The 24,992-nt window shown below is 50.6% G+C and overlaps 1 protein-coding gene across 1 annotated transcript; it reads right to left on the reverse strand.

Moving 5' to 3' along the window:
- Window positions 1–463: 463 nt before the first annotated feature.
- Window positions 464–16,696, reverse strand: ZNF839 (zinc finger protein 839; the record flags this gene model as incomplete). Its single annotated transcript, XM_082647848.1, has 7 exons — window positions 464–1,688; window positions 2,491–2,620; window positions 2,777–2,917; window positions 5,729–5,821; window positions 7,921–8,154; window positions 10,636–11,520; window positions 16,403–16,696. The coding sequence occupies 7 exons, from the start codon at window positions 16,694–16,696 to the stop codon at window positions 781–783; spliced, it is 2,685 nt and encodes an 894-aa protein (XP_082503974.1). The 3' UTR covers window positions 464–780.
- Window positions 16,697–24,992: the final 8,296 nt, after the last annotated feature.

Here is a 24,992-nt window from a genome sequence, read left to right on the forward strand (position 1 = left end):
AGACGCCCCCAGTCACTTGAGAGGGCTGTAGGCAATGTGGCCCCCCAAGAATAAGGCCTGCCCCTCCACAGTGGGCCTGACGGGAGCACAGCACCAGGGGGTGCAGCCCACAACCCGTAGCTCCACCTGCCCGGGGCCTCTGCGGACAGTCTCTGCCAGCGGAGGCAGAGGACAGCTGTGCCCTCTTGATGCTGTCAGCTGTGTGTGGGCAAAGGGCCCTCCCTTTCTCTCCCTGTAATAGAGCCAAGGAAAACATTCCAAAAAGAGAGAGATCTTGATAAGTGACTTTACACGTGGGACATCAAAGGACTGGGGGTCCCATCCCTATGCCTCACTTTCCTCATCCATAAAGTGTCAGTAGAAACAACTTTCTTTCCTACTTCCCAATAAAATGCTGCCCAGATGGCAAGCTTACATATTTATTTTTTTATTGAGCCCAAAAGAAGCTTCTAGTATGGACCAAGTCTGGTGAAAGAGCAGCATATCACCGAAGAGAAAGGGGGCGTAGTTTTTTGGAACTGGGGAGCAGGGGAGATTCAAGAAACAGTGTAGTGGTATTAACTGCAATAGTGGTCAAAAGCTCCTACCAGTTAGATGTATCGGGAATTTGTTATCAGGTAACGTATCTGCCATTATTACAATGAGAAAGATGTAGAAAAAGGTAGACAGTGGGGTAGAAAGACATTATTCTTTATAAATAAAATGTTCACTTGTGTCAGTATTCACATTAGAAAAATAAACATTCCTTGAAGTAGACCTCCAGGTAAAATACATACAAATCTAGGACTGCGGTTCTGCCTCCATTTCATGAGAGGGCTCCGTCTCCATGGTTTCCAGAGGAACTCCTTCCGGGGGCCCCGGCTGCAGGGCAGGCCCCTCTGTGTCGGTCACTATGACAATGTTCCCCTCCCCGGACACTATGGAGCCTGGATGGGACAAGATACGCCCATCAGAAGTCTGGATAAATATCTGCTCCTGTCGCTGGGATGGCAACGTGGGACCCCCACTGGCATTTTCGAAAACCATGGCTTCCCTGACGGCAGTGATGCCCTCCAGCTCCCTCCGGTCAGCATGTGTCTCGGTCCCGCAGGGCGATGGGTCCAAGTCCCCCGCGTGGCCTGTGAGGCCCCCTTCAGGACCCAGCAATCCGCCCTGGCTGGGTTGAGGCCCCGGCTCAGACGTGGTGCCGTAGGCATAGCCAGCTGGCACGACGTCCACGGACCATGCTTTCTCCTGCGGCGGGGCGGCGGCCTCCAGAAGCAGGACCTCGCCGGGGCCGGACCGCGGGCTGCTCAGGTGGGAGCCGCGCACCTCGCGGAGGCTTCCCGCCTCTGCATTTCCAGGCCGGCCAGGCAGCAGGGCCATCGAGGTGCTACAGAGAGCCCGGCTTCCCTGGCCGTCCCCAGCATCCTGTTCTGACGAGTGTTCCTGGGCCTTCTCCCCAGAGGACGCTGCCACCTGGTCTTGGGCCAGAGACCCTGGTTCTCCTAACTGAGTATAAACCCCCAGCCCACGGGCTTCTCGAAACAAGAGAGCAGGGTCTGCAGACCCACTCCCAGCGGCTGAGTCAGCAAATGCTTTCAGCTGCTGGCCTGCCTGTGCTGTGCTGCTGTCGAGCTCAGAAACCGGCATCGTGGGACTTTCTTCAGGTAGGTGAGACGCTCCCCCATTCACTCCAGGGGCAAAACCTAAACAGTTGGGAAAAACAGACAATCATTTGTGTACTGCTATGGCCGGTCACTGTACTCACTATGCAAAACAAGCTAGTCCAAAGTAATTTTCTTGCCCAAAAAATGAAAACATAAACCCTCCTTGTTACTTGGTAGCTTCCAAGAATGGATGAAATTAAAAGAGGAAACTCAGACTAGTTAGGGGAGAGGAGCTGTGTTCCAAGCAGGTGCCAGAGGGTTTTCATGGTTCTCAATGAATAAATCTGCCCTCCCCTCCGGAAGAATTAAGTAATAAGTTCTAGAAGGGAGAATGCCTCTTTAAATTAGAGACTTTAGGATCAGGCGAGGTATCAGGCGGCCCTGATGAGATTTTAGAAAGTTGTATAACCATTCTCAGCATGCCTGCCGTACATTCGAGCTGTCTCATTGATCAGTTCTGGCGAAATAAAGCCGGAACACGTCCCATTTTCGAACGTTAACTCTCAGCTGCCACTTAGAGCCAAGTCTCACGAAAGCCAAGCCGTGGACTTGGTGTGTCCTTGGGACCTGTCCCTGGTCTCAGGTCTGCCTAACTTCTTGGGACCCCCGCCAGGTACAACCGACTCAGTACCACGAGGCAGGTCTTCGTTTCAAGAAAGCACCCAGGAAAAGCCCAAAGACCCCAAGACTCATGGGGAATAAACATGGAACCACAGCACACTGGGAGGTTGGGGTAAAACTCTTGAGAAACCAGAGGGTTCTCTGAGATGTGGCCATAGGGGCACCCACCCAAGCAGCAGGCCTCTGAGCCCCAGGGTGCACCCCGCAAAGAGTGTTTTACCCGCACTGGCAGCTGGGGCACACGAGGCCAGCCTCTGCAGGCCTCCACCGTCGGCAGAATACTCTGTAGTGTCCTGGGGCACAGTTTCTCTTCTGGTCCTTTTCACCGAAGCCAGCCTGTCCTCTGCGGTCTAGGAAGAGAAGATGCAACCAGCTAAGACTAGGGAGAAACAGGCCACCTTGCACCTTTTCTTCCTGGAAAACAGTGTTGTGAGTTGAAGAGATCCAGCCCCAACAGTGCAATGTGGAGCAGACAGTAGCCGGGCGCCCCTCACGGCCACGCCCACCTCATTCTCCCTCTTCTGCGGGCCAGTGCCCTCCAGGTCCTCCGGGTGGTCCTCTCGGCTGCTGCGCTTGGGAGGAGTGCAGTCCGTGTGTACTTCTTTTTTCCTCAGGAATTCTTCTGTGATTCCTAAGGACTCGGCAACCTGAGCAGAAAGGGGCCCATAGAGACGCTCCACTCAAAACACAAGATTCGGAATCGTGTCAACACTTAAGAACAAAGGGCTGAGTTTAAATCTATGAAGTCCCTTTGTACAGCAAGGTACCACCTAAACAGTGGGAAAAATGAAGATAAATTGTCGTCACAAGCTTCATAATGTTAGTCTGACACCATGGTAACTTTCTTGCCCATTATTCCTCCTTTGCTGAATTCTCACTGGTATCTTCAGAAAGATAATCCTGCCTATTCTGGGACCAGATCTCCTTTACCAGTTGGTGGAAAGGATGTGGGTTTGAGAGCCAGAGCTGGACCCCAGCACCTCTGCTCAGAACCTGGGTGACCTTGGAAACCACCTACCTGCTAAGTCTCCTTATCTTATGAGGGAGACCACAGTTGCCCTGAAGGGACTTTGTAAAGATTAGATTAGACTCCCTATACAAAACCTACGTAAAGCACTGGATGTTAAGGTAATAACCAACAGCTATCATCACTGATACCTGGACAGCATAAAGAGAACACCACAGAGCAGGCAAGGGGTGGGGAAGGAAGGAAGGGCAGCAGGTCAAGGTTAAGCTAGAGAACAGGGGTCGGCAAGCTTAGTGCCCAACAACCTGACAGTGTCCCCTGCCAACAGAGCCACTGTGTTCACTCCAAAGAGGCTGCGTCACATCCCGAACTGCCCACAAAGGGTCCCGGTGAGCGTGCACAGCGTTCGTGCACGTCCTCTCTGCTCCGTAAGGATGGTACCCACACCGGCTTAACCGACAGTTTACAAACAGGTAGGTGACCACTGCCAACTGGGGCATCTATGGGAGGCCTAGCAAAGAATCCACTGCATTTTAAAAATGTATGATTTAAGAAAATAAAACACAAGAGTTTATTAGGTTATATTAAATATTGAATTTGTATAAAACTAATGATCATGGCCAAAAAAAAAACAAAAAACAAAACCCAAAAAACCCATGTATTATATTACAGTGTAGATTAAGACTTCTTGCTACAGAAGCAACTAACTGCTCTGTACTGAGCAAACACTCACCTTTCCAATCACAGACAGGCAGCTCCATCGTCAGTGTAATCACATGTTAGGAGCAGTCAAAGCCAACATGGCCTAAGCAGTCTTCATTGTTGTGTGAGTGATTTTTTAGTAAACCCGACACCACTTATTTACCTTCTGACCTACTTACTTACGTACCTGTATTCACTAGCTGGTTGTATTTCTCAGATCCCGCATATAATTGATGCTATACCGCATTTGTCTTCCTCTGACTTACCTCCCTCAGCATAATGCCCTCCAAGCCCATCCGTGTTGTTCAACAGTCTGGCGAAACCAGACTATTACAGCCCCGGCACGTGAGAGCCGGAAAAGCCCGTGAGCTCAGTGCTGCCCTTTGGCAGAGGGGTGGAGGGTGCAGGGACTTGCCGGGAGTCAGTGAGCTGCTCAGTGGAGGCACAGACCTGAGTCTCCGTGCTGGACACAGTGAGAGGCCCCTGGTGACCTGACCACGGGCCACACTCTGCCCAGCAAAGGGTCTGATCCGAGACAAGTAAATCCTCATCAGCTCATGACATCTTTTGGTCAAGGACCCAATATAGCTAAAGGCAATGACACTGAAATGAGAATTCTGTCGACACAACCGCAAAAAATAACTACTGGTCCCTGTGTAACTCAGCCCTTTGCAAACACCTACACACTGAAGAAAGACACAGTCTATTCACTGTGATCGTCGGTGAGTGGGAGGATTATGGGTGTTTGCAATTTTCTTTTAGCTTATCTGCATTTCCGAGTTTTCTGAAAAAAGCATGTATCGCTTTTATATTAAGAAAAAAAACCTGCACTTGACAGTAGAAAAAGCTAGAAGAAGCTGACTGGGAAGATGTCACTACTAAAATAAACATCCTCCTTTTTAATGGACTGCCTTCTTTTGGCTATAAGAGCGAGTCTCTCTTGTGAGCTTGTTACCTTACTGTTGTTTATTTCCAGAGAACAGGGACCAGAGCTATGGAGGTAATCTTGACACATTTTCTTAACCATTTTATGCAACTCTTCAAATTCCTTGTACACAGCTGGGAAGAAAGGTTTTGCTAGATGACCTTTTTCAACCTTAGTGAAGATAAAGATGACAAAAAAAATGTTTAAACCCGAGGCAATGAAATGGAAAATACAGAGAGAAATCTGAAAGAGGAAGGACTCAAGCTCCTCAGCCCTCAGCAGCCATGAACACAGGCACTGCCTTCGCTCCCCAGCGAGAGCCTATGTGCCCAGCACTGTGCTCGGCAGGGCACCAGAACGGGCCTGGGAGAAGCGGCCCAGGAAACAAACCAGCCCAGATGAGGGCCACAAGAGGATGGTGGCCAGGGGAGCGGTATGGGAAGGCAGAGAGGCCCTGAGGACGAAAATGGGCACAGTCCAGGGCCTGCAGGCCAGGGAGGGCCAGGCCTCTGCTCCGCGGGGCGCCTCCGGGGAGCGTGGGTGCCGGTGGTGAGGCCGCATCTCAGAGCGGGCTTATCGGGGGCAGAGCTGCAGTGGAGGAGGCTGGCAGGTGGGTGGGAGCCAGGAGAAAGGTGACTGTCGCTCCTCCCACACAAAGTGAAAACAGTCACGGGTCCACGAGCGGCCTGCCTGAGAGCCGTGTGCTGGGCATCCGGGCAGGACCGGCAGGCTCACTTTAGCTCTGTCCTGGGGCAGGGAGAGGATTTCCAAGGGCCTGGCTCCTTCTAAGTAAATATGAAGGATGCCTTTCTAAATAACTTCAAATCATCCCCTCAATCACTTAGAAACACTCAGGAGACTCACCTTCATCAGAAGAAATTCAGACACGGTCACGACCTGAGCCAGCAGAGGCAGAGCCAACTCCACTAGATCCTCCCGGTCACACTGGTGGAGAAACTACCAGAAGAAAGCGTTTGACATCTTTGACAGTATGGAAAGAATTTCCCAGCAGCCAACGAGTTGTTGTAGCAGAGAACACAGAAGGCAGAAAGTTCCCTAAATTCTCAGTGATTACGCGCCTCTCAACTGTAAACGTTCTGCCTTGTTAAGCATCGCACTTGCTCACCCGCTGACAAAGCCCCGTGGTCAACGGTGGGTTCAGAGTCTGGCTCCCGCGCGACAGCACTGAACGAGTGGTGGGCGCCAGGCCCTGGAGAAGGACACAGCGGTGGGGAAATGTGCTTCCTGCTCTCCAGGGCTCACCCTCCGCCAGGAGACCACCACCAAAGCACATGTACAGGCAGGACAGACGAGGAGACTAGGACCCAAGGTGGGGGGGAGGGGGAGAGGATGCAGGGAGGGCACCATCCTCAGCCCTCAGGATGGGGGAGGGGTGAGTGAAGGGGGAAAAGAGGAGTCATGGGTGCCTCTGGGCACCCAGCTGAGCACCCAGGCAGCCCCCTGATAATAGGGGGTGGGGCAGGAAGCCAGCCTGTGGGCTCCGGCAGGATGTGGAGGGCTCTACAGGACAGCAGGTGGGGATGCCTGAAACCAGCTCTGAAGCTCGGGAGCGGTCTGGACAGAAGTACAGGCGTGAGAGTCAGCAGATGGAAGGTGGTTTGAGAAACCAGGAGGATGAGTGAGATCACCCAGGGAGGCAAGAATGTCAGGGCGAAACCGACACTTCCTAGAAACAGTCATACGAGGCTCAGGGAGGTCACGGGCTCAGGGCTTAGGAAGGGCCATCAATTGGGAGCTGCAAACTGGCAGGGGTTCCAAGGAAGCCACAGATGGTCATAAAACAGTCAAAAAGCAAAAGGAAAACCTTTTCATTTGCAAGATAAAAATGTCTAATCGTGACTTTCAAGAGCCCTTAGAGCAAAACGACCAGCTGGTTTCCAGCACTCAGGAGGCGTGAGAAGGTGGGCGTGTGGGGCATGGCCCCTCTGCGGTCTGGCCCACGTCCGGACGTCCAGGACGCGCATCACAGCAGCAGAGAGGGCACCTCCTAGTTCCCCGCTTCCCAGCCACGCGCACCTGGCCGTGCTGCCGCTGACTGCTCTGGCCGCCAGCTCTCCCCTTGCACGGCGTTCCCGCCCAGCCAGGACAGGGCCCGTTACTGGATGGACACCCAGTTCCTGTATAAATGAATGCCCGTTTCTGGGGAGACTCCCATCTGTAAGATCAAGAGCGGTGCTGTTCGGAGCAGTCCTCGACTCTCAGTATGAGAGGTGTGGCACTGCCAGTCAAGGTGGCGTGTTAGGGTCACCTCACTGGTCTCAGATCCAAATTCTGGATCCGCCACCGACCTGCGGGGGGACCTGGTACAAGTTAACAGCCCCTGTGAGGTTCAGGTTTCTCACCTAAGTGGAGCTACTATGGTCAGGGACTCAGTGAAACGAGGCACAGCAGCTGCGCCGCTGCGGTGCCTGCGGGAAGCCCGTGGTCGGAGCTGGGAGGCGGGGCTGCTGCCAGCAAGCCACTCCTTCTGGGGCCAGTTGTCTCACTAACTATCTCGTGCTCTCTCTTGCTGTTTTTCACTTCTTTTCTTTAAGATACTCATCCAGCCATTAGCAGGCAAATAAATACATCCTAGTCAAAGACAATTCGGGTAAGTTTGGGTTTCCGCTTTTCTAAGCCAATCCAACTAAATTCGATAAACTTACTTTCAAGGGGGTGGAATGGAGATTCTAGAGTTCCAAACCTGAAACATGCTTTTATACCTTGAAACGTTTTACAAAAAAATAGAAAACCATTTCTGTTGTTTTCTAAACTGCTTCCATGAAAACACAGCTTATAATTATTCTAAAACTGAAAAAGGCAAGCCGCTCTATATTTAAGGCCCTCTGGTCATTTCAAACAGGTACACCTAGGAGTTATTTCAGATAATGCTGTCTTTGAATTTATTACACACTTCGTCTAATTACACATCAGGTGAACTGCTTAGTTGACCTAAACTGGGTATTTTACTTCTAAATTCAGAAACCTAATAGTGAACTGCCACGTACCATGCCAGAGACACAGGTTTCAAGAACAGGGTTCTAAGAGCGACGCACCTCCAGGAGCCTGGCTCTGCTCCTTGCCGGGCCCTGTGCACACGCTGCCCCAACGCCCACCTGCGGGCCAACCGCTCCACTCTGCTCCAGGACGGCTGCGCTGGGCTCTGGGAGGGCCACGGAGTAGCCGCTTCTTCTAGGTCCGGGGTGTCTCTCTGATCCCAAAAGGGCTGAAAAACTTCCATTTTTTGGTTCAGACACCAGCGCCTCTTCAACGTCTACAGACTGACCATTCTAGATAGGGTTGCACACCCAAACAAAAATAAAATAATCATGCTTTATACACCATGATGAAAACCTTAAAACAGAAAAACGTCAAGTCAAAAGCAAGGAACTTGCTAAATTCTTCTTCTTTGCATAATTAAGACACATAAACTATAATCAATGCATCTTACAGGTAAACCACGTATCCCTTTAAGACACCAGATGAATACTACCCTGCAGGTCAGGGCTGACAAACCCTAACCCTGGGGTGTTGCCCAAAATGAAACAAAAGACTTTTCTGATGTCACTACCATCTTGAAAATTGACCTGAATTTTGTTAATTCATAATTTACCCATGACTTTTAGATTTTTTAAATTATTTTTTATTGGATATATTTCAAATACCATAAAGTTCATCCTTTGGAAATATACAATTAGGTGGATTTTAGGATATTCACAAGGTTGTGTAACCATCACCACTATCTAATCCCAAAACAGTTTCATCATCCCCCAAAGAAACCCGACACATTATCACACATTCCTCCCTCCCCCCAGACCCAGCAGCCACTAATCTACTTTCTGTCTCCATGGATTTGCACAGCTTTGTGAAAAGAATCGGGATCTAACACTATCTAGCTATTTCCTCATTCTGTGCCAATTCCCTCCTCCTCTGAAAATAGGAATAATACACCTACATCTCCCAGGACTGGTGGAAGGTTAAATACAAGGAAAGGTAGCACAAAGTGTGTCCTCTTAAAGAATTTTCCCTCCAAATCTTCATTAAAATGGAGCCTCAGGAGGAACGCCAGGTCCGCCTGTGGCTTTAAGCACCACGTGGCCATCCACGGCCGACTCAGGAGAGGAGACGAGACATAGTTCTGGCTGGAGGGAGCCGCTCTGGGACCCCACGGCCTCAAAGCCGTCTGGAGCAAGGCTAGGTGCCTCAATTCCAGAAGTCAGATATCCAAAAGCTGCTTTTGCTGTGGTGTAAGATTTCATTACTGAAGGAAATGGAAGTGCCAGCCGACCTGGTCCTCCAGTTTGTCTGAGGCAGTCCTGGCTGTGCCTGCTGTCCCTTGGAATGATTAATAGTGCCCCTTTCATTCTCAGAATGTCCGGGTTTGGGTGACAAACTACATGGTCATGCTGGTCCTGCTACAACTTGAGAAAAGTTAGAGGTCTCTCAAAAGTCGGGCTCTTGCCAGCTGTGAGATGCGTAGAAACTCCTAGCAGAGGCAGCCGGGCCTAGAGTGCAGGCTTTGAGGTCAAAAGACCTGGGTCTAACCCCAGCCTGGATAGAGTCCTAGGCGTGCCTCGACGGGGAGCCCGTCATCCCCTCTGAGCCCCATGCGCCTCGTCTCCAGTAGGGACTCCTGCACCTGCCTTTAGGGCTCTCACAGGATGAGAAAACGTATGTGATGTTCCTGCCCAAAGCAGGCGAGCAATAAACGGTATTACTGTTATTACTATTATTACTGAGGCTGCAAGGTGAGACAATATTTTTGAATCCTAACACAGGGCTGTCCCATGGTTCTACCACTAGGCCTCACTCAGTACAGATCTCCTGGGCCCAGGAGGTGTCTGTGCAGGCCCCAAGGAGCGGATGTGAAAGCGGAAGCAGCCGCCGGCCTCAGCCCTCCCGCAGGAACCCTGTCCGCTGCTGGGAATGAGGTCGCCACGAGCAGGCAAACATGCATTTTCAACAGCTTCCAGGTCCCTAAAGTCACAAACTCCCATCAAGTAGTCACATCAATTCCAACGCCGGTTTCTCTATTTAATGTCTGAAAACTACAAATAACGAACAACAGCTAACACAAGTCAAAGGAAAAGGAAGGAAGCTTAAGACAAAGAGGGATGAGGGCGACCACAGAGGCCTGCCACTTGTTAACGTGATCCACCTGCTGTTTTTTAAATAACTGACCTACTGTACATGGCACACAAATGCTCACCACACATGTTGGGTAAGTTAAAATTTCAGTAAATAAACGTTGACGTGGTGATGCAAACTCATGGTGACTCGTATCTGCTTTGTCCGATTGAGTTTCAGAAGGGGCAAAGCAAGGAGAGAACACGGCAAGCAGACGTCTTACTGCGGACGCCCCAGGCAGCAGCCCTGTGGACTGGCGCCCCCCACTTGGACCTTTCCCAGGCCCACAGTCATGTCAGCATGAGCCGAGAGTGGTTGCGATTAGTTTTACTGACCGGATCTACAGGACTGGTGCCTGCGTTCCCGTCAGTAAACCGTCGGCACTGGACGGAAGACACACTTCTCCTCGATTATCTGGCAGCAGTGCAGACAACGTAAAGTTAATTTAAGGATGATGGGCAGGGGACTTCCCTGGCGGTCCAGTGGTTAAGGCTCCATGCTGCCAATACAGGGGGCGTGGGTTCGATCCCTGGTCGGGGAACTAAGATCCCACATGCCGTGCGGCATGGCCAAAAAAAGATTAAAAAAAAAAAAAAAAAAGGATGGGCAGGAATCCGGACGCTATCACCAGACAGAAACGTTACCTGCAGGCCACCCCGTGCTGAGCGGGCCCCTTCCTCACTTAGAAGCGCTGGCGTGGACAGCTCCCGGGATGCCAGGCTGGTGGTCCTGCCCTCCGTGGGGCCCAGGATCATGCTCCCATTGGCTTTCTTAGACAGCAACGTCTCAGGCTCCAGGTGGCCATGGCCTGGATTCAGCTTAAAGTGCCGCGCGAGCCCCCCCTTTCCTATATATGACTTTTCACAGGTCTGACACTTAAAAGTTTTGGGCCTCAGAGAGCAGCTCGATAAATCAAAGAGCGCCTGCCTTCCGCTGTGGTCTTCATCTTCCTCCACGCTCAGTTCTGAATAGTCGTCAGAGTCTGAGGGGTGCCCACCGGCCAAATCCTCTGTTTTTATGAATTTATAATCTTTAGCTTTATACTTGGGAGGTCGAGATATCCGTCCAGAACGTGTTTTCACTTTTAAAGATTTTTTTAGTTTCTTGGTGCATTTTGTTTGCGAGTTGGAAATAAATAAATTTGCTGGACTGGATGAAACAGATGTTCCTGCTGGTGGGTCAGAGGCTGACAGAGGGGACAACGTGGTGCCTTGTCCACTCAGGGCCTCAGAGGCCAAGACTCTCTTCGCAGGGTCTGGTCGGAGGGCGAGCAGTGGCCTCTGGACGAACACCTGAACAGGAGGCTGAGGTGAGTGACTCAGGAAACGCGGCTGTGGCCCGGTGCTCAGGAGGGGCTGCGCCCCGAGCAGCTGCGAGCTGGTGACGCTGAGCCCCAGCGCGCTGCAGTGTCTCCCGAGCGGCTGGCTCGGCCTGGCTGTCTTGGGCTGGATGGTGGCCAGTGCAGGCATCGGCTTTTCCTGACCTTTCGTCCCTCCAGATGTAACCTTGACACAGATGGCTTCCAATTGCTTAAACACAGAAAGAGAAAAGAAGGACTATGCTTACCAACATTTCTACAATTTTACTCTCATCTTAAATCCACTGTTGAGATTTTTTTCTAACTTATACATCTTACATAGAAAAGAGTCTATATAATGTATCTGTAGTGTTTACAGTGGTGCTTCTCAACCCTTCTGCCCAGTCCACAGTAATCCATTTTACGTCACACCCCTCGTGCTTACAGAAACATTTGCATATACATAACAAAATAAAACGTTCACGCCCTTACCACTCCTGCAGAAAGGCCTCTGACAGCATCTACTCTACATCACTTTAAAAAAAAAATACCAGTCAAGATCCAGTAATGAGCTCATGAATATCCTTCTTTATAGTTTTACCATATGTGTGTTAACCTGGAGTTCTTAGTACTCTAAATTGGACTCAATTCAATATGTGGCCTCTTTTTTAAAAGTTTTCAGTGAAATTCTGGAAACCAAAAATGCCATAAAGAACTATGTATTCAGGTCGCTACCACCTACCTTACAACATGCAACATTACTACCCGGGGAAAGCCCTCTGCTATGCCCCCAACCCGCATGCCTTTTTCTTCACCCTGTCCTGAATCTGCTCTTTACCATTCTCATGCATTCTTTATATTACACTTGTAGATATCCCTAAAGATATGCAGTTCTGTTTTGATGTGTTTTTAAGCTATAGGTAAGTGAATATCATCTCCGGTATCTTGTTGGGGCTTTTTCCTCCCTATCTTGTTTGTGAAATTCATCCATATTGAGGTGTGCAGCTCTCAGGCGTTCATTTGCTCTGCAGCATGAGATCAATGTTCTCCTGTCAGAGGACAGGTGGTCACCAACCCTGCGCTCTCTGGTCTGCTCTGCGCTGTGATGTACGTGTGTGTATACACGTGTGAGTTCCTCCAGGGCACACACCTAGGAGCGGGGCTGCATTTCTTCACCAACTTTTTTTTTTGACATCTAATGAAGTTTTAAATGCATGTGCTTTTTTTTTTTTTTTTTTTGCGATACGCGGGCCTCTCACTGCTGTGGCCTCTCCCGTTGCAGAGCACAGGCTCCGGCCGCACAGGCTCAGCGGCCACGGCTCACGGGCCCAGCTGCTCCGCGGCATGTGGGATCCTCCAGGACCAGGGCACGAACCCGTGTCCCCTGCATCAGCAAGCGGACTCTCAACCACTGCGCCACCAGGGAAGCCCCGCATGTGCTTTTTGATCCCCAACAATCCTGCTTCTTGGATCCCAGAAGAAACACTGGCACAGGCACAAAGATGTATGTCTGGGAGGTTCAAGGCAGCACTGTCTGTAACAGCAAAACACCCACCAAAGGGAAGGAATGCTGCCAACAAAGTTCCACAAATACTGAGCAGTGACCGGATGCCCGACACAGCGCTTTACGGAGACTAAATGCTGTCATGGGCCCGGGGGAGGGGCAGCAAAACAAGGCTCCTGCCCTCACCAAGCAGAAACAATGAGCATCTTTCTCCAGGGAGAAAAGACAGACAAACCTCATCACCCAGAGCCGGCTTTCTCAACTGCAGCACAACTGACATTTCGGACCAGTAAGTGTGTCGTGGCAGGTGTGCTATGCACTGTTGAGCACCATCCCAGCCTCTACCCACCAGATGCCAGTAGCACTCCCCAAGCTGTGACAATCAAAAATGTCTCCAGACAGCGCCAAACGCCCCCCCTGGGGCAAAACTGCCCCCAGTTGAGAGCCACCAATTTGGGGTCACCAACAGGCCCTCTTTGGACTCAACCCTCTACCAAGTAGAGGGTCAACAAAAATATCACACAGGACAGAATGGAAACCCTTGAAATCAAGCTGGGGTGTATCTGTCTGAGTGCATGTTATACACTTACTACAAACAGCAGAGACAAGTCAACATATTGGTTTTTGATGAAGGGTACAGAGCTGGTCCTGGGCTACTGTGAATCCAATGACAACTAGATTTACTTGCACATCTTTTAAGAATCACATTTGTTTCACTTTACTACCAATCACTTCGAAAGTGTCTCTAAGCTCTTGGGGTATTACCAGATAATGCCATTAAAGACAGACAGAACCCCCCCACCCCCCAGGCCAAATCCTATTGTTTTAGAATTACCACAAGTGGCCAAGGTGGTCTAATTCTTTCATCTGCTTTCCAGACCAGTTTACCAAGTGGGTACTATACTTGATACTTTGTTATATGTCTATTTCATTCAACAGAGTTTTACTAAGTATCTCTGGGTGCCAATACACAAACAAAAGTTAAGTCCCAGCCTCACCCTTGCGGAGGGGGTGTTTCCCCTGCCCCACCTCAGTCACCTACAAACTTGCTGACTCAGGATATCCTGCCTCAAAATCTGTACTTTCAAAACGCCACTGATGATTCTGAAGGCAGAGTAGGTTTCCTAAGGAACACCGATAGGAAAGCAACACCAAGGTGCAACGGGTGCAGTAAGAGGGGCAGGAACAGTTCAGGCCTGGTAGGCTTCCCAGAAGCGGTGACCTCCGCGGGGGGTCTTGAAAGCTGAGTAGAATTTTTGCCAGATGGAACACATATTCTAGGTGTAAGGAAAAACGTGTGAACGCAGGGATGCATGAAAAAGGGCACGTTGTGTGGTAGGAAACTGGAAATGTTTCTGTGGGGCAGGAACGGGAAGGATGGGAGGGATAGGGGCTGACCTGTGGGAGTGTGTTCACTTGGTCTGTGCCTTCTAATCCACACCACCCCCGACAGAGAACCACAAGGCCTGGGATCTCCAAAGGCACACCCTGCCCCACCTCCAGCACTGCCTCTCCTCTCCTGTATTTTCAACTTGGACCCACCCTGCAGATCTAGTTCAAATGCCACCTCTTCTGACCCCCTCAGCCAGAAATAACCTTTCCCTTTCTCTCAATGCATTTAGTTCTTTATCGTACCTCTAGCTTTCTGGCCTTGATCAGAAGTTATCCTGAGTCATGTTTTACCTGCCTCATAACATCATAACCTCCCTAGGGGCAAGGTACACATCTGATTTGTCTTTGTGGCCTCCATGGCACAGCTTGGGGTGGGGGGGGGGGGCGCGCGGGCAAAGAATATTAGCTGAACAGACTGCAAAATTACATCGTCGTGAATGCAGGTAGAATTTATAGCATTCCAACTAGATTAGCTACTGAACACGATCATGCTACCTAAGTTTGCTTTCATTTTCTGGAATACGTCATTTTTGGACTCTTTCCTAAGCTACCAAACCCAAAAAGCTGTAGCCACATTCAACAGGCCCTGGAGAGTAGCCACACCTAGGGGACCCCGGGCAAAAATCACTCAACCCCTCTGAGCTAGTTCTTCATCTGTAAAACGCTGATAAAAGCACTTCTGTGTGGCTGCTGAGAACCAAGCGGCTCAGCACAGTGCCAGGCACGGAGCAGAGGCCAGCAAGTGAGCCACTGGCACCCTTCTGACTCCACAGACCTGCTGTGCCGGGCTTATGTGAGAGGCATCTGTTTCAACAGCAGAGTACGAGCTGGAAAGCCAAAACCTCCCACAAATAAGGAAACTAAAGCCCAAAGAGGTCGCGTTACCCAAGGTCACACCTCTAAGAAGTATGGCATTTAAGCAGGATCATACTTGTCTTCCCAAACTTTAGTGAGACAACCTTTCCAGTCTTGATGACCAACTGGATATGACCCTAAACTGTCAAAATCACTCAGTCAAAAACAAAACCGGGGCTTCCCTGGTGGCACAGTGGTTGAGAGTCCGCCTGCCGATGCAAGGGACACGGGTTCGTGCCCTGGTCCGGGAAGATCCCACATGCCGCGGAGCGGCTGGGCCCGTGAGCCATGGCCGCTAGGCCTGCGCGTCCGGAGCCTGTATTCCTAACTGTAGAGGCCACAACAGTGAGAGGCCCGCGTACCGCAAAAAAAAAAAAAAAAAAAAAAAAACCGTTAAGTGAAACCCCGTGAAGATCGCTGATTCTATTCTCTACCTATTTATTCTAGTGAAAGAAAAATCTATGGCAATTTTGAAGTGAGAAGCATTGTCCTTTACAAGCCCAGTGCTGAAAGGGGATGCCTTTACACGTAATGGGAAGGACCTCAGGCTTCAGGTGCTACACCGGACCCTCTGGGCTCGGAAGACCATGTTCTAGATCCAGCTTCCCTAGCAGCCAAGAGCTGTGTGACGGGAAAATAGCGCCGCTGAGAAGGGATGTTGGCTAGTATACAGAGTGCTTTCACGTGTCTCATTCATTAAGCGAATGTCGGGCACGTGCTGGGCCATTTGTAACTGGGGTTACAAACACAGGCACTGCCACAAGCCCTGCACCAAGTTAGTGTAATGTACTTAATTCTGTCCCGAGTCTCGTCCGTGCCACTTGCAGCACCTTCCACATGGAAAATTCTCCTCTTAATGTCCTTCTAACCCATTCTGGTCTCCACTCCGGTGTCAGACCTAAGGACTGCTCACTCTCCAGCAGCCCCCGTGTCAGGCCCACAACATGCCTCACATCCTCCAGGGCTGTGGTCGACGCTGCGCCTCGGGCAGGGCCCGGAACACCGTGAGTGATCGAGGCGGAATGAACGGACGAAGGCCTGGGAGAGGAGCCAGGCGGCACGGGGGAGCCCTGAGCAGGGCTGGGTCCCAGGCAGGGGCCGCCATGGGCACAGGCTCCGAGAGCCCGGAGCGGGGGAGGAGTTGAAAACGCTGGGGCGGTGACAGGTGCGGGTGGCCTGCGGTCCCCATGGAGCTGAGTGTGGGGACGCCCTGAATTGTAACGCGGGCGGACACCGGTCTCTCGGACTGGGCAGCTCTAAGGCCTAAGGGGGGAAGCGCGGGCGCGGGCTCCGGCCTGCCCGCCGCGAGACCTCGTCCCACTCCGGGCCTCAGTTTCCCCGGAGGTCCCTCCCGGCGCCTCACCTGCGGCGGTAGCAGGCGCCGCGGGCGCGGGGGCTCGGCCCCGGGGCCCCGCTGCAGGGCGGCCTGCTGGGCCGCGTCCCGCAGCCGCCGCGCCGCGTCCTGCAGCACGAAGGGCGGCGGCGGCGGCTTCGCGGGTGGCTGCGCCTTCGTCACCTGCTCCAGGACCCGCCGCAGCTGCTCGGGGCCCAGCGGGGCCACGCGCGCGGCGCTGCCTCTCTGGCCTGCGGGAGCCCGGCGGCCGCCGCCGCCGCCATCCTCACTGCCGTCCTCAGCCTCAGGCTCCGCGTCCGCCATAACGGCCGACGCGGGGACTCGAACCCCGGTCACTGAGCGCCGACCGCTCAAATGTGCGTCACCTGGGAAAGGGGGGCAGCTACGAGTGCCCCGCAGGCCAAGACACCTCGGAAGGCGAATGCACCTGACCGAGCAGATCGGTAGGCGGGGCCTGAGCCGGCCCGGCTCTGCCACCGCTTCACCAACAACAGGACCCGGCCGAATTTTCTTATGGCTTGTCGTAGACGTATCTATCGTTCACATATCACCTCCTCCAGGAGCTGTCCGGGAACTCTCAGGCAAAGGTCCTCGAGGTTCCAGAGCCCCGGCCCTAACATCACCCTGGCCAAATGTTCTCAACGTCACGTGAAGACCCTGCCTGGACGTAGACTCCTAGGCCCCACCTCCAGACCTTCCGATTTAATATACCCGAGAGGTGGTTCAAAGTGTGAATTTTTTTAATAAATTTATTTTATTTTATTTATTTATTTTTGACTGCGTTGGGTATTCTTTGCTGCACGCAGGCTTTCTCTAGTTGTGGTGTGTGTGGGGGCTATTCTTCGTTGCCGTGCGCGGGCTTCTCATTGCGGTGGCTTCTCTTGTTGCAGAGCACGAGCTCTAGGCGCACGGACTTCAGTAGTTGTGGCTCGCGGCCTCAGTAGTTGTGGCGCACGGGCTTAGTTGCTCCGCGGCATGTGGGATCTTCCCGGACCAGAGCTGGAACCCGTGTCCCCTGCCTTGGCAGGAGGATTCTTAACCACTGAGCCACCAGGGAAGTCCCTCAAAGTGTGCATTTTTAACACGTGTGCTCCCCAACCCCGAAATTGTTTCCATGCCGGCCCCCTCCTCCTACCCACTCACCCAGGCGGGGCGCACCTCGAGGGTGTAGTTTTACTCATTCAGTGTCCAGCGGTGCACGCTCAGGCAATGAATGATGGACGAATATGAATGAATGAACAAACGAGCGAATGAACAGCCCCACCCCTCTTCACAGCTCAGTCCGCAGCTCTACCGCCCCCACTTCTTCGGCCCATCCTTTCCCAATCTCCCCTCCTTTTACTCTCCTGATTCCGCGTGTCTTGTAGCCGCTAGTGCGTGCACCTGTCTCAAGGGGGCAGTAGAGCCATTGGTCAACAAACACTAAGAGCTTGTTGGGTGAGTCATCATCGCTGCCCTCTGTATAGAGTCTAGGCTGGAAGAAGGAAGACAAAACCAGCATTTGCTGTATGATATGATGAATGCCATGATGCTCATGGTGGGGGCAGCTGGGGGCCAGGCTGGTGTCTGAGAAGTTTCCAGTGAACTTGCTGATCATTTTTCTCTCCACAGGACCACCATCGCATCGTCATCATAGTCAATCTTGCGTTCGCTATGCTCCCTGCAGTGTCTATCATTAGTGGCCTCACTAAGGATTGGCCAGAGGGGAGATTAGATTTGTGGAATTTGTTTCAATTTCTTTCTTTCTTTTTTTTTTTCCCCCTCAATATTTATGTATTTGGCTGCGCCGGGTCTTAGTTGCGGCACTCAGGATCTAGGATCTTTGTTGCAGCGTGCAGGATCTTCCTTGAGGCATGCGGGATCTTTAAGTTGCAGCAAGTGGGATCTATTTCCCCTACCAGGGATCGAACCGGGGGCCCCCTGCATTTGGAGCGCAGAGTCTTAGCCCCTGGACCACCAGGGAAGTCCCTGTTTCAATTTCTTATTCCTTCTGTTTTCTTTCTTTCTGTCTGTCTTTCTCTTTTCTTTTCTTCCTTCCTTCCTTCCTTCCTTTCTTTCTTTCTTCTTTTTTTTTTAAACTTTTGAAAGAAAGATCTTTTCATCCTTCCATCCTCAGATGTCAGAAAGATCCTCTCTGATCCCTAAGCCAAGTGCCCCTCATCTAGAACACAGTATCCCATTTATCTTTCTGAGCCTGGAAGGGAGGAAAAACTTTTCCTCTATCCTCTCAGGTTCAGTCTCTGGGGGAGTGTGAATTAAACTGACAAAAGACAGATTAACAAGAAAAAAGACCATTTTTAATAATGTATTTTTATTCATGTACCTACAGGAATTCATGGAAAAATGTGACTCCAAGAGGCAGTTAGAATGTGGGGCTTATATAGTATTATCTTAACAGGGGAGGGGATGGGTGGAGAGGACACTTACCGGACAACAAACAACTTAGGAAAGAGAAATAGGCTCTTACCTAGAGTAGATGGGAGATAAGATAGTTTTATGATAATGCCTGTTTAGGTGATGCCAGCCTCTCCTCTCCAGTGATAAAAGTCAGTCTTGCCTGCTTGTTTCCTGGGGTTTTATGACAATTGAATTCCTCTGAGTCCTTTTGGAAGGCTCTGCTTTAGGCAGATGAGGCTTTCCAGGAACTCAAATGGCTTCTGCTCAAAATAATTTTTATGCCACAGAGGTGTATTCTGGACCCCTTCAAGCCCTTGTTTAGGAAAGTATGGGCTCTGAGGGCAGCAACCTCGGCTGGCTCCTCCTCTGCAAGGTCCCCGCATCTAACAGGGTGCCTGTAACACACATCCAAGGTGTGAAATGCAACCAGTGTACAGGTGTCTATTCTAGAGGTCAGCAGCCCTAGGTTCTCCTTCTAACTGTTCATAATAACAACGGTCCCATAGCTGGCATTTAGTGGGCACTTTTAGTACACACTGAGCACTTGCCAACGGCTTTAAGCCTGTGGTCTGTGGCTTTAAGCCTTGAGCCGTTACAGATTTAAGTCAGAACTTAAGACCTATTTGAGAAAAGAATGAATGATTGCCCCCATGGCCCCATGACAAGCTGAGAACAGCGCCCTCAGGGTCCAGTGGTTAGGACTCGGTGCTCTCACTGCTGGGCGGGGTTCAATCCCTGGTCTGAGAACTAAGATCGAGCAAGCTGCAGGGCTTGGGAAAAAGGAAAAAAAGAATGAATGATCTAGTAGATGTTCTCACTGGAGATTTTTCAAGCATGGTTGTGAAATGGAGCAGGACTGTATGGTCTTTCCCCGCCATGTCCTCCACCTGCCTTTTGTCTGTAGAAAAACCTTAGCCAAAGAATGAGAGTAACCAGAGAAGTGAGAAAATACAGAAGAAAGGAAAACAGTCAAACAGGACAAAACAATAAAAGTTTAGTCAGAAAGCAAAGTCAAGGAGATTTAGTTCCTCCTCAAGGGCTATACATAGTATTCTGAGCCGTATCCTGGGAGCTGTCTTGTAGGTACTGAAATCCCCACCAGGTGGAAGAAAGTAACTCCATGATGACCAGACCGTAGCCATGACATAAGCTGCCACAACTCCGAGAATCGGCCTCAAAGAAATGGGAACAAACCGACCCTGGAACTGAAGATTAACTGTACTGAAAACAATCAAGATGATGCTATCAGAGCACCGCACAACAAATTTCAAGATGACTGTCAGAGCTGACTGTGCTGTTTCTGCATGTAGCCCCCTCCCTCTGTCTATAAAAGCTCTTGCCCACTGGCTGTCAGTGGTGGGGAGTTGGCCTTTGGACAGGACTCCAGCCTCACTCCCCGCCACACCCCTCCCCTCACCGTCGGCATCTGAAATAAAGCAAACTTTCCTCTCCACCAACCTTGCCTCTTTATTGGCTTTTGAGCAGCGAGCAGCCAGACCCCACTTTCGGTTACAGCTGGACCCTCATATAATATTGCATTCACCCTTAAAAGCTAGACTTTGTTAAACTAAAAATGCCTGACTTGGACTATGAGTGAGAAATTCATCCAGCTGCCCCTCTGGCTACACACTGCAGAACCGGGAAGAAGAAACGTGAACTCTTAGAGCTCTCTGAAAAACAAAAAAGCAGCAAGAGGTTTCCAGATGCTTCTGTTACCCAAAAACTGGGTTCGCCTCTTGGTGGGTGTGGAGCCAAAAGACAACCAAGCCAAAAATTGAGAGAAGGAAGGATGTATTACTTGCAGAGAGTATGGAGAACACCAGGGAGCTCTCTCAAAGCGGTGTCAATCCAAACAGCAAAGTTGCGGAAGGGGCTTGGGTGGTATATGTATATTCATGAAGGGTCTTGGGTGGTATATGCATATTCATGAAGGGGCTTGAGCAGAGGAGAATTCAGCCTAGAATTGGGGCAGAGTTGTTGATTGAAATCACGAGGGTCAGAAAAGGTCAACATCATGAATCTTTAGGTTCCAGTAGATCTGGTGAAGAAAGTTTAAATTCTGCAAAACAGCTCAAGAAAGTGCTTCCGGCTAATCTTTACCACTGAAACAGAACTGGGAATCTTTACAACTGATTTATTATCTTTGGTATTGTTACTTCTCTAGCCCAATAACAGTTTGTTCTTTCGTTCCCTTAAGATCGTTGTTACTGAGACCTGTTCAAGGGCAAGCATTGTGGCCAGGCTTAGATCACAAAATGACTTAGGCCTGAAAGGGCTTCTCTCATGTCAAGAAAGCCATGCCCAGTTCTCTTCCTCACGCCTGCTGCCCAATCTGCTTACACTTCCACAACCAGAAGGGCCTCACTAAAAACATGGCAGTCATTGGCTGGTCACTGTCTCCATGTGGGTTGGAATTTGTGTCTCTCATTTACTGCTCCCTGCCTAGACTAGGTGCTGGACATGCAGAAGGCTCTCCATTAACATGTGTGGAATGGTGCTGTCTTTGGCAGCACATATACTAAAATAGGAAGGATACAGAGAAGATTAGCATGGCCCTCGCGCAAGCATGACACTCAAATTCTTGAAGCGTTCCATATTCAAAAAACAAAAAACAAAACAACAGCAAAAAAAAAAAAAAAAAAAAAAAAAAAGATGTGTGGAATGAATGAATTCCAACCCTGGATTTTCAATTCTAAGAACTCCAGAAAACTGAGGTCTCCCCGCGAGGGCCCTCAGAAGCTCTGCATTAGGTAGCAACCGGCGGTGGCAACTGAGAGCATCCTAAAAAAAGACCCAAAGTGGGCTGCAGGCTTGCAACGCGCGGGGACTTCGGGTAACCAGTCAAAGCCCGAGCCCGCGCGGGATCCTGCCCTCCCTCCCTCCCTCCCCGGCAGCCTGCCCCAACTTCCGGGCCGAGTCCAGAATGATTCCGCGACTCCCTCCTGTTTGCACGCGGCTCATAGCACTCAAAAGGCATACTTTTCAAAGCCAGTTACAGTTGTAAAACAAACCCATACCGTGGCGGAGGGAAAACGAAACCGACACCTGTGGCCCGTACGGGGATCGAACCCGCGACCTTGGCGTTATTAGCACCACGCTCTAACCAACTGAGCTAACCGGCCACTGAGCGCACGAGCGCCGCCGGCATACCTATGAGATTTCTCCGCCTGCTCCAGGCCGTGAGCTGGCCAAGCGCCTCTAGGCGGAGTCAGCCGTGCTGACTCCCAGCCGGCTCCCGCGAAGGGCTGTTGTCATCCCCATTGTCCAGATGAAACAACTGAGACCCGGGGCCTTTAAGGAGAAGGGAAGTGACTTCTTACAGCGAATCGGAGGCTTTCGCAGGGGAAATGCAAGCTGATCTTAAAACTTAACTCGGGAGCAGGATTTTCCAATACTGCAACTCAGTGCAATTTTTATTCATCTCTGAGAATCCTTGCAGCATGGAAACTTCGTGTATCAAGAGCATTTGGCGAGGCTAAATACAGCTTGGAAAATGCAGAAAACCAGAGAAAGGACAAAAGAACCACCGAATTCCCCACCGCCCCGAAACAACGGCTACTGGAGACTTGGCATCCTTCTGGCCAATCTTTTTTCACTGTACGGTGTATTAAAAAAAATTATATATATATATATGATTCAATTCAACCTTGTTCAAAAGAATATGATTTTTTTTTTTTGCGGTACGCGGGCCTCCCATTGTTGTGGCCTCTCCCGTTGCGGAGCACAGGCTCCGGACGCGCAGGCTCAGCGGCCATGGCTCACGGGCCCAGCCGCTCCGCGGCATGTGGGATCTTCGCGGAACGGGGAACGAACCCGTGCGCCCTTCATCGGCAGGCGGACTCTCAACCACTGCACCACCAGGGAAACCCTGAGAATATAATTTTTATGTTGCTTTTTGTACTTAATATTCTATTACAAGCATATCGTTCAGTAATTGAAAATGTCATTTTAAATGGTTCCTCAGTGTTTCTTCAACTAGGTAAGGCATAGTTCTTCCTTCCCCCTCCTTCTGGAATGTCTGGAAATTCTTGTCATTTTGTCCTCTCTTGCTATACAGCACATGAATAAATCATAAAATAGGGGCAGAATGGGCAATATGACAGCCACTGCAAAGGGATAGGGTCTGTACGCAAAAAAAAAGGAGAAAAAATGCTGGAAAGACAAAACTCAAAGATGTCCATTCCCCCACTTGTATGTCCCAGGGATCTCTTGGCCTCTGAGAGGCCCTAGCCGCCTGTGCTGCCGGGGCAGATGCTCCAGGAGTACAGGAGAGAAACACCAGCTTTTCACACTGTCCACCGCTCTGGTCTGATTACTCCAAAAAACTGTAACCATCTCCCATGGCAGATGTCTCATCAAGGTTCCCTGTTGCGAGCAGCAGAAGCCGACTCTAGCTAATCTTAACAGAAGAGATTTAACTGAAAAGATGTGAAGTAGCTCACCCCACCACCAGGAAGGCTGGAGAACCAAGTGCAGACAAACAGCCACTCGGTCAAAATATACTCATTCACCCTGGCAATGCCCTAACCCCAGGGAATCAGCTGTGAGCAGAACAGGCCGAATCCTGTCCTCACGGAGCTCAGTTTAGCAAAGACAGGTGTTAGAGTGAGTGGAGAGGTTTAGGTGCTGTGCTGTAAGTAAACTGTGCTGGTGGTGGAGGGTCCTGGAGACTGGGACACTTGACTGGGACAGATAAATGTAGGCCAAGGTGGTAGAGTGAGCTGCCCGTGACGGAAGCCATCCTGTCCATTTTGCTTATAGCTGAATGCCCAGAGCCTAGCACTCTGTCTGCAATAATATGTGTTTAATAAATAGGAATCAGATTGTTACCGAACCAAACTTGGGTCCCCTCGCCCGTTCACTGTAAAGCCCATCTACTGACCCCCAGTTGTGGTGAAGGAAAGTGCAGCGTTTATTGTAGGGCACCGAGCAAGGAATTCAGGAGTGCGAGTGCTCAAAATACCCCAACTCCCCGATGGGTTTCAGCAAAGCCTTTTTAAAGGCCAGGTGAGGGAGAGGCGTCCCAGGGTACGTGATCAGCTTGTGCACAATTCTCTGGTTGGTGGATGGTGGTAACAGGATGGTGTCACAGGGCTTAACATTATCCATCCTTAGGCACCAGTAGGTCTGGGGGCTTCATGCTCATGGTCATCAAGTAATTAATTTCTTCCATTTGGTGGTGGTTTTTAGCATCTGTAAAACAACTCAGGAAATGTGCATCGGATACTATTATCTAGGTATTTCTGAGAGGAGCTGGAGCAGAAGATATGGGGGAGGGGTCTGTTCCGGGAAGGCCCCATAGGGTTGTGCTCAGTTACAAAATGGATGAAATAGCTAATTCCAAAATTACCTTACACTTTAAAGCAAGGTCAGATAGGGACTTCCCCTGGTGGTCCAGTGGTTAAGACTTCACCCTCCAGTGCAGTGGGTGCAGGTTCAGGGAGCTAAGAACCCACATGCCTTGGGGCCAAAAAGCAAAACATAAAACAAAAGCAATAGTGTAACAAATTCAATAAAGACTTTTAAAATGGTCCACATCAAAAACGACAACAAAAAAGCAAGTCAGATAAAGTTATCGTATTCTGTTCACACCTTCCCCTTCTGGCCCAGCCCCGATAGGGTTGCCAGATTTAGCAACTAATTTAGCATAGTAAGTATGTCCCATGCAATATTTGGGACATACTTGTTAGTTGTTGATCAGGAATTCAACTTCAACTGGGCATCCTGTACCGTATCTGTCCATCCCGCAGCCACGGTAACAGCCGTTTGAAAGTCCCCACCTAACCAGCTCCTTTCCCCCACTCCCTCTGCCACCATCACCCTCCTTCCTGGTGTTCCAGCCGCGTGTCCTGAGTAGGCGGGGCGCTCCTGGCCAAGTCTATATTCCAAGGCCAAGACCCGAGGTTGGGGAGACACAGTGACTGAATATAGACGGCAGGGGGCACCCTAGATCTACGTAGTCAGCTCCGCACCTGGGCGCCCGGGCTCCTCAGAGCCCAGTGCTGACGGAGGGCTGGGCCTTAACCCACCGCTGTTCTCCAAAAGTCTCTGAACTTGTCCGGCTATTCTCACTCCATCTTACAGGACTTCCAAGACAAACAAGCCCTAATTTTCATTCTTTGAGCTAGGAAAACGCAAACATACATGATCAGAATTAAACGGTATTGAGTATCATTACTCGGGTTTTTAAATGTCCGGGGTG

Source organism: Grampus griseus (assembly GCF_964374135.1).
Source record: "Grampus griseus genome assembly, chromosome: 2".
Taxonomy (NCBI): domain Eukaryota; kingdom Metazoa; phylum Chordata; class Mammalia; order Artiodactyla; family Delphinidae; genus Grampus; species Grampus griseus.